Below are 9,594 nucleotides of genomic sequence, written 5' to 3' on the forward strand. Positions count from 1 at the left end.
TATGAGGAAAATTTGGGCAATACAGTAATCACTCCGTGATTATGCTGTTTCTCAGGCTTAGATAATTGTCAGAAAATATGCATTCCTAAGCCTATTAGAAGTATAAAATATATCATCAACAATTATTTTTCTATAAGACCTCAAAACTTTAAATTCTTACACAATTCAAATTTTAGTACATTATTCCGGTATCTGTGCATTTTTAAGTTTTGGACCACTATTTTTTCTTGGGACCTCTAAACTTTTTTGGGACCTCTATTTTTTTTTGGGACCTCTAAACTAGAAAAGAGCCCAATAGCGTTCCCCCCCCCCCAATGGAATCCCGCTGAGTTCTCAAACAATAGAAACCTCATTTTCTGCTAATTAGCAAAACCCACTTCCGGTTTCCTGCTTAAGAACAATGAGATTTTCTTGGGTGTCCAGAATAGAGAACAATATCGAAAATTTTTTTTTCGAAATTCTTGTAAATATTCCCCGGAATTTAGGCTTCATTTTAGTCCAAAAACCAATGTTCTAGCGCTTCTAGAAGCCGAGATACAGCCGTTAGAGGAGACGCAGACAGTTAGAGTGTCTCGTCGTCTGCGTCTCTAGCCCCCGAAACTTCAAATGGCTGTATTTCGGCTCCCAATAGTCCTAGAAAAATGATTTTAGGACCAAAATCTTTAGTTTTTAATGCTCTTCTGTACAATATTAAAATAAGGAAGAAAAAATTCTAAAAATTGGAATTTCGTTACAAAAATAAATAAAGAAACCAATCTAGCTAAAAACCAATCTAGCACATAAAAATGAAGGGGGAGGGCATTTATTTTTGCTCCGTTTTTTTTCTTTCTCTAGTGTCAAAACACATAGCAATTTGCTCGATTGAAATGGAAATTCGAGCCTTTTTTGAGCATTTTTGGCGCCAAAATTGGTTTCCTCTAACCTAGAATCATAAAAAAACAACGTTTACGGATTCAGAAAAGTGTCTCAAGTTTCTCGAAAATGGCATCATGTAACCAGTATATTTTTAGTATAACAGAACAACAAAAATTGGGTCAATACAACGATTAAAGAAGAAGAGGAGGAACGGAAATAGGGGGAAAAAAGAAGAGCGAGGTGTCAGTTTAGCAATTAGTTATTGTTCTTGAGAAGAAGAAGAAAAAGAAGAAGAAGAAGATGTAAAACGATAAGAAAGAGGAATATGTCAAGAACAGACGGACGAGATCTCTAGAGGAAGATAAATAGAAATCGGTTGGTGTTAATTAGAATAAAGGGGGGGGGGGGATTTAGAGCGATATACATTTTCCCTGGGGCCATAAGATACACAAAAACGTATTTTTTAGTTCATTTTAAGCCATTTTCAAGAGTCTGGAGCATTTAAATTGGGGCTTTATTACTGGAAAATTTTGGCTAAAAGGAATTGGATCAATATATAAATTTTCCATGTGTTAAGTTCTAGAAGTATTCTCAATTTTTGATTTTTTAAAAATTAAAAATTCTGAAAAAATTTTTTTTGGAAAATTCTTTATTTTAGCGTTTTAAATAATTGAATTCAAAACAAAACAAATTGGTACCAAAATCACATTTCTAGGCCGGCTGGGCGCCGAGATACAGTCATTTGAAGTTTCGGGGGCTAGAGACGCAGACGACGAGACACTCTAACTGTCTGCGTCTCTTCTAAGGGCTGTATCTCGGCTTCTAGAAACGCTAGAAGATTGGTTTTTAATCTGAAATAATGGCTGGAAACTAGATGTTTGAATTCCGATCATTATCTACCAAGTGCTAGAAGAATTTTTGAAAAAATTTTAGTATTTAAAAAAAGAGCATTAAAAACTAAAGATTTTGGTCCTAAAATCATTTTTCTAGAACTTTTGGGAACCGAAATACAGCCATCTGAAGTTTCGGGGGCTAGAGACGCAGACGACGAGACACTCTAACTGTCTGCGTCTCTTCCAAACTTTGAACGGCTGTATCTCAGCTTCTAAAGTGCTAGAAACTTGGTTTTTGGACTAAAATGAAGCTCAGATTTTGAGGAATTAAAGAAGACCAAAATTGGTCAACAATTCATGAATTGTTCAAAAATCCCAACATTTGGAAATAAAGACTCGTCTAATAAATGCTCCAGACTCTTGAAAATGCCGAAAATCAACTGAAAGATACGTTTCTGTGCATCTAATGGCTCCAGGGAATTTCCAAATTTAGGGATTTTCGAGCAGTTTTTTAGAATTTTGAAAAGTTCAGGAATTGAATTTTGGAATTTCTAAAAAAATCCACAAAATCTGAGCTCCATTTTAGTCTGAAAACCAACGTTCTAGCACTTCTAGAAGCCGAGATACAGCGGTCCTAAGTTTTGGAGAGACGCAGACAGTTAGAGTGTCTCGTCGTCTGCGTCTCTAGTTTTTGGTCGTTTTGACCACTTTCAGGAGTCCTGAGCAGCTGTCTTACTTTCCATCAATTTTTTGGAATTTTTAAATTCTTTAAACCATTGTTAAATACTGGGAAAATTCCCCGAAATCTGAGCTTCATTTTAGTCCAAAACCCAACGTTTTAGCACATCTAGAAGGCGAGATACAGTCGTTCGAAGAGACGCAGACAGTTAGAGTATTTCGTCGTCTGCGTCTCTTGCCCCCGAAACTTCAAATAACTGTATCTCGGCTTCTAATGGTCCTAGAAACGGGATTTTGGAACCAAAATCTTTAATTTTTGGCCATTCGGTCATTTTTCAAAAATCCGGAACTCGGAAAATCCGGAAAAGCAGAGAAAACGGAGCCTAAATGCTCAAAGAGGTATTTTTTTAAATTTCAAGGGAATCCAATTTTTTGAAATTTTATTTTTTGATTTTTGGATTTATAAATAAAACAATAAACATTGTAAATTTATGTCTCAAAATCATTTTTCTAGGCCGCCTCGGTGCCGAGATACAGTCATTTGAAGTTTCGGGGGCTAGAGACGCAGACGACGAGACACCCTAACTGTCTGCGTCTCTTCTAACGACTGTGTCTCGGCTTCTAGAAGTGCTAGAACGTTGGTTTTTGAACTAAAATAAAGTCTGGGAACTAGATTTTTCAAAATTCCGATCAGTATCTTCCAAGTTGATTTTTTTTTTGCTGAAAAGTTGATTTTTAGACCAAAATGACACCTAGAGAAATTTGAAAATCTCAAATTTTCTTCAGTTTTGAAGCAAAAAAAAAGCGATTCCAAAATTCCAGATTACGGTTCTTAAGTCACATTTCTAGGCCGCCTGGCAGCCGAGATACAGTCATTTGAAGTTTCGGGGGCTAGAGGCGCAGACGACGAGACACTCTAACTGTCTGCGTCTCTTCAAACGACTGTATCTCAGCTCCCAGAGGTGCTAGAACGTTGGTTTTTAGACTAAAATGGAGCCCAGATTTTGGATTTTTGTTGACTTTGAAATAGTTCAAAAATTCGAAATTTCCGAGTTTTTTTTGTCAAACAAAATCAAAGATGTCCAATTTTAATGTTTGATGAGAACTTCTCACCAATAAAACCGCCACTTTTTTTTGTTCTCTTTTCTCCCCAAAAATATTGTATATTGTCCAAAAAACCAATTCAATTCTAAACAAAAAAACTATATTCCAAAAATTTCTTGCAATACAAAAAAAAAGAAAAAAATCAAAATAAAAGAATCCCCCCCTGGAAAAATGGCATTCTCCTATCAGCGTCTTCCCAAAATGCCTTCTTTGAATTCTTCGTCATATTCTCATCTGAATTCTGATGACGTGGATTTTTTGGAATCTGAAAATACGGAATCTGAAATTTCCATACAAATTGAAAATGTAGGAAAACGAAGTGTTTCGAAATTCGTGTTTGGGCATAGAACCCGATTATTTATTATGGTTTTATTGTGAGTTATTCTTTTTGTAATTTGGAATTTTTAAAAAATTCTAAAAAATTTTTTTGAAAAATCAAATTTTTTATTTTCCAATGTTTTTTTTTAAATTTCTAAAAATCTTCAATTTTCAGATTATTCTGTCTAACCCTACCTCAAATTAACTCGATTACTTTTAATTTTACGGTAATTTGTATGGAAGACTTGGTAGAAAATTTTTATACAAAAAATTTGAGTGGTGAGTTTTATTTTCTGAAATTTCTGAATTTCTAAATTTCCGAATTTCTTAATTTCTGAATTCCAAACTTTTTAATCTTTCTATCTTCTGAAAATTCGCATTTTTTCCTAGGAACCCACTGGATGGAGTCCACAACCCACAAATCCTTTATATTCTCCTCCACAGCTATTGGCGCAGTAATTGGTCTAATCCCGTCTGTCCCTTTAATTGACCAATTAGGGATTCGAATTGTTTTAACAGTCAGTGGATTCCTTTCTGCCATCGGATCCCTATTTTTTCCGCTAGCAGTGGATTACAATTTTTATGCTGTTATAGTGTGTCGAATTCTTCAAGGCCTCGGAATTTCCATTGTTTTTACAGTAGTGGGTGTGATTCCAGGTAAGAATTTTTTTGGAATATGGGAAATGTTGTAGGTCCAAAAAAGTACAAAGAAAATAATAAATTTCGGCTCTTGAATCACTTTTCTAGGCCACCTGGGAGCCGAGATACAGCTATTTGAAGTTTTGGAGGCTAGAGACGCAGACGACGAGACACTCGAACTGTCTGCGTCTCTTCTAACGACTGTATGTATCTTAGTTTCTAGATGTTCTAGACAGTTGATTTTTTGACTAAAATGAAGTTTGAAAAACAAATTCTAACATACTAAAAATGTTCGAAAGTTTTAAATCAAGTATTTAATGAGAATCTTTTTTTTTTTTTGAGAAGTTTTCTTAGTAAGAATCTTTCAATGAGAATGTTACTCAGTGAGAAACTTTCTTAGTGAGAATTTTTCTTAATGAGAATATCTCTTAGTGAGAATCTTTATCAGTGAGAATCTTTCTTAGTAAGAACCTTTCTCAGTGAGAAATTAGTTTAGAGGTCCCAAAATAAAATAGAGGTCCCAAAAAAGTTTAGTGGTCCCAAGAAAAAATAGTGGTCCAAAACTTAAAAATGCACAGATACCGGAATAATGTACTAAAATTTGAATTGTGTAAGAATTTAAAGTGAGGTCTTATAGCAAAATAATTGTTGATGATATATTTTATACTTCTAATAGGCTTAGGAATGCATATTTTCTGACAATTATCTAAGCCTGAGAGACAGCATAATCACGGAGTGATTACTGTATTGCCTAAATTTTCCTCATACAGTACCGGTCAAAAGGTTGTAAACGCAGGGTTTTTCGAGCATAACTCAACGAATACCCAACCAAATTCCGTGATTTTTTTTCTGGTAACTACAGGGGCAAGTCAAAAGGTATGACTACGGTCAGAAAGTTGTAAGCAAACACGCTGACGCGATTCTGCAGATTTTTCAGTTTTTCGGGTTTTTCGCCCTTTTTTTCAGACCTATTTTTTTTCAAAATTTATCAATGTTTTCAATGTTTTTTTAGTAGCTTTTAGTTTTCAGGTATGCCAAGAACTGGGAAAAAGCGTAACTTGACCGTTGAGGAGCAAAAAGCCATTTTTTCGGGGCACCAAAATGGAGCATCTCTTGGAGATCTAGCTTCTCAGTTTGACGTAGGAAAACCATGCATTTCTAGATTTCTGAAGCGCTGGAAGAGCCACGGATGTAAACCAGTAAAGTATCATATCGGCCGCCCACGTGTCACTTCTCATCTGGATGATATCAACATTGCCCGCGTCTCCAGAAGCAATCCAAGATTGACTGCGCCTGCGATTGGACGGGAGGTATTTTTGATTAGTCCGGTTTCCCCATCGACCTCGACCGTCAAACGTCGTTTGAGAGCAGCTGGAATCATGGGAAGACGACCAGTTAAGAAACCGTTCATTTCGGAGAAGAACAGAAAAGCCAGAGTTGCCTGGGCGAAGCAACACCTCAATTGGACTTGTCAAGATTGGAACCAGGTTTTGTGGTCTGACGAAAGCAAGTTCATGCTTTTCGGAAGCGACGGGATTCAATGGATGCGGCGTCCAGTTGGCTCTCGGTATGATCCCAGATATCAATTACCAACCGTCAAGCACGGTGGAGGCAGCTGTATGGTCTGGGGTGTCTTTTCCGGAAAAGGCATCGGACCGATTCATCGCATCACAACTATCATGGATCGCTACGTCTACAAGGATATCCTAGAATCCAAAATGCTGCCACATTACAAATCCATGGGTCGTGGGATCGTTTTCCAACAGGATAACGATCCGAAACACACTTCCAAATTCGTCAAGGTACAAAAGATTCTGATGTCTCAAAATATTTTCGATTTTAGGATTGGTTCTCCAGCCGCAGAGTTCGCGTTATGGATTGGCCAAGCCAGTCCCCGGACCTCAATCCGATCGAGAATCTATGGGATGAGCTGGAGAGAAGATTGGCAGGGAAAAAAGCCAAAAATGTGGACGAAAAGTACCAACAACTGGAAGAGGAATGGGAGAAGATCCCACAGACAGTAATCGACAGTTTGCTCGACTCCATGCAGCGCAGATGTCAGGCTGTCATTGACTCTCGTGGCTTTGCAACAAAATATTAGATTCAATTTGTTATTTTTTATATGTTTTGTGTTGAATAAAAGTGGCTTTCGGAAATTATGCTTTTTTGAAAAATTTAGGTCAAAATTTGATTTTCTTCGAAAATTCAATTTTTTCTCTAAAAAACGTAATTTTTTCAAATTTTTGTATGAAACTTGGCCACGATTTGGCAAACCTTTACAGAAATATCTGGTGAAAATTTTGGCTCGATATCTGCTCTCAAAAAGTAGTTATGCTCAAAAAACCTTGCGTTTACAACCTTTTGAGCGGTACTGTATGTAAATTGGGTTCATCGGCAAGATGCGAGAGAATTGGAGCTAAAATTGTTAGGAGTAGTCATGTCATCCTATAAGACCCTAAAACTCAAACTACTCGCACAGTTCAAATACTAGTACATTATTCCAACATCTGCGCGTTTTTCGTATTTTGGACCTCTAATTTTTTTTCGGACCTCTAAACTTTTTTGGGACCTCTAATTTTTTTTCGGACCTCTAAACTTTTTTGGGACCTCTAATTTTTTTTCGGACCTCTAAACTTTTTTGGGACCTCTAATTTTTTTTTGGACCTCTATTTTATTTTGGGACCTCTAATTTTTTTTCGGACCTCTAAATTTTTTTGGGACCTCTAAACTAGAAAAGAGCCGAAATTTTCTTAGTGAAGATCGTTTCGGTTGGAATTTCTCATGATAATAGAAAACTTCTATAAAAACCCAAAAAATCCGTAACCACGAATTTCCAGGTGTCTGGGCTGCTGAAAACGAGACTGGAACATTTTTGGCGATTCTCTCGTGTGCTTTTCAATTGAGTATGATTATTTGTATGCCAGTTTCTGGCCTACTCTGTGATTCTGACCTCGGCTGGAGGTCCATTTATTACATTTTTGGAATTCTCACTCTTTTTTCCTATTTTCTATTCTTTTACTTCTATACAGATTCCCCCAGATTTCATAGAAATGTATCGGAAAAGGAATTGAAGAAAATTGAAAGCGGAAAATTAGAAATTTTAAAAGAAGGCGTTCCATATTTTGAAATTTGCACGGATTTAACGGTCCTCATGGCTTGGCTTTCTGTCCTTGGAGGCAATTTTGGATTCACAATTTTAACATTATATGGACCAACTTATTTGAAAAATGTACTTCATTTTGATGTCAAAGAGACTGGTTTTGCCACGGCGTTGCCTTTCATTCTAAGCGCTTTGGTGAAATTCGCAGCTGGGAGGATTTCGGATAAAATGGAGCATTTGTCGGAGAAGGTTGGTTGGGAATTCAGAAGTTCAGCAATTCGGAAAGTCAGAAATTCAGAAATTCAGAAATTCAGAAATTCAGAAATTCAGAAATTCAGAAATTCAGAAATTCAGAAATTCAGAAATTCAGAAATTCAGAAAGTCAGAAATTCAGAAATTCAGAAATTCAGAAATTCAGAAGATCAGAAATTCAGAAATTCAGAAAGTCAGAAATTCAGAAATTCAGAAATTCAGAAATTCGGAAATTCAGAAATTCGGAAATTCAGAAATTCAGAAATTCAGAAATTCAGAAGATCAGAAATTCAGAAATTCAGAAATTCAGAAATTCAGAAATTCAGAAATTCAGAAATTCGGAAATTCAGAAAGTCAGAAATTCAGAAATTCAGAAATTCAGAAATTCAGAAGATCAGAAATTCAGAAATTCAGAAATTCAGAAATTCAGAAATTCAGAAATTCAGAAATTCGGAAATTCAGAAAGTCAGAAATTCAGAAATTCAGAAATTCAGAAGATCAGAAATTCCGAAGATCAGAAATTCAGAAATTCAGAAATTCAGAAATTCAGAAATTCAGAAATTCAGAAATTCGGAAATTCAGAAAGTCAGAAATTCAGGAATTCAGAAATTCAGAAATTCCGAAGTTCAGAAATTCAGAAATTCAGAAATTCAGAAATTCAGAAATTCAGAAATTCAGAAATTCAGAAGATCAGAAATTCAGAAATTCAGAAATTCAGAAATTCAGAAATTCAGAAATTCAGAAATTCAGAAATTCAGAAATTCAGAAATTCAGAAATTCAGAAATTCAGAAATTCAGAAATTCAGAGATTCAGAAATTCAGAAATTCAGAAATTCAGAAGATCAGAAATTCCGAAGTTCAGAGATTCAGAAGATCAGAAATTCAGAAGATCAGAAATTCAGAAGATCAGAAATTCCGAAGTTCAGAATGTTTCAGATCCGCTTCACATTCTGCGCCGTGATCTCCCAAGGAAGTGTGGTAATCGGCCTAATTATGATGGCAATTACTGAAAATCGAAGAATTGCTCAATTCGCTTACACGTTTGCAATTACGTTTCTGGTTTGAACATTGTTGGGAATGTTAAATGTATTCAATTGGTAAATTTTTGAATTATTCAAACTTCTCATAATCTGGCCTTCATTGTACTGCAAAAACCAACGTTTTAGCACCTATAGAAGCCGAAATACAGCCGTTTGAAAATTTTAAGAGACGCAGACAGTTAGAGTGTCTCGTCGTCTGCGTCTCTAGCCTCCAAAACTTCAAATGGCTGTATCTCGGCTCTCATAGGTCCTAGAACTTTGGTTTTTGGACTGAAATCTTTAATTTTGATAGCTCCTTCACGATTTTATATTTTCTACTCCAAAATTTTCAATTCTGCTTCCTAAAAATTGGTAAAATAGCTCGAAATTACAAATTTAGCTCCGCAGAAGTTAATTTTTAGCGTTGCCGCCAACATGTGCATTTCGCACTTTCTGTAATTTCACTTTGTGCATATTTTATTCATTTTGGAGCTCCAATTGCTGTCGGGCTGCTCACTTCGAGTTCGGAGAATATGGAGGAAAATGTGAGGTTGTTTTGGAAAGTTTTGAAAATGAATTTCTGAATTTTTGAATTTCTGAACTTCTGAATTTCTGAATTTCTGAATTTCTAAATTTCTGAATTTCTGAATTTCTGAATTTCTGAATTTCCGAATTTCTGAATTTCTGAATTTCCGAATTTCTGAATTTCTGAATTTCTGAATTTCTGAATTTCTGAATTTCTAAATTTCTGAATTTCTGAATTTCTGAATTTCTGAATTTCTGAATTTCTGAATTT

At 35.6% G+C, this 9,594-nt stretch overlaps 1 protein-coding gene across 1 annotated transcript in view; it reads left to right on the top strand.

Moving 5' to 3' along the window:
- Positions 1–3,671: 3,671 nt before the first annotated feature.
- The window catches only part of CBG24628, a gene marked incomplete at both ends in the record, with an annotated part of 8,652 nt that continues 2,729 nt past the window's right edge, over positions 3,672–9,594 (top strand). Inside the window, 4 exons of the mRNA XM_045238538.1 lie at positions 3,672–3,844; positions 3,964–4,067; positions 4,179–4,445; positions 7,265–7,776. Coding sequence (XP_045091380.1) covers positions 3,672–3,844; positions 3,964–4,067; positions 4,179–4,445; positions 7,265–7,776 — 1,056 coding nt within the window. The remainder of the gene's footprint in view (positions 3,845–3,963; positions 4,068–4,178; positions 4,446–7,264; positions 7,777–9,594) is intronic.

The sequence above is a fragment of the Caenorhabditis briggsae genome (assembly GCF_000004555.2).
Source record: "Caenorhabditis briggsae complete genome, chrV, whole genome shotgun sequence".
Taxonomy (NCBI): Eukaryota; Metazoa; Nematoda; class Chromadorea; order Rhabditida; family Rhabditidae; genus Caenorhabditis; species Caenorhabditis briggsae.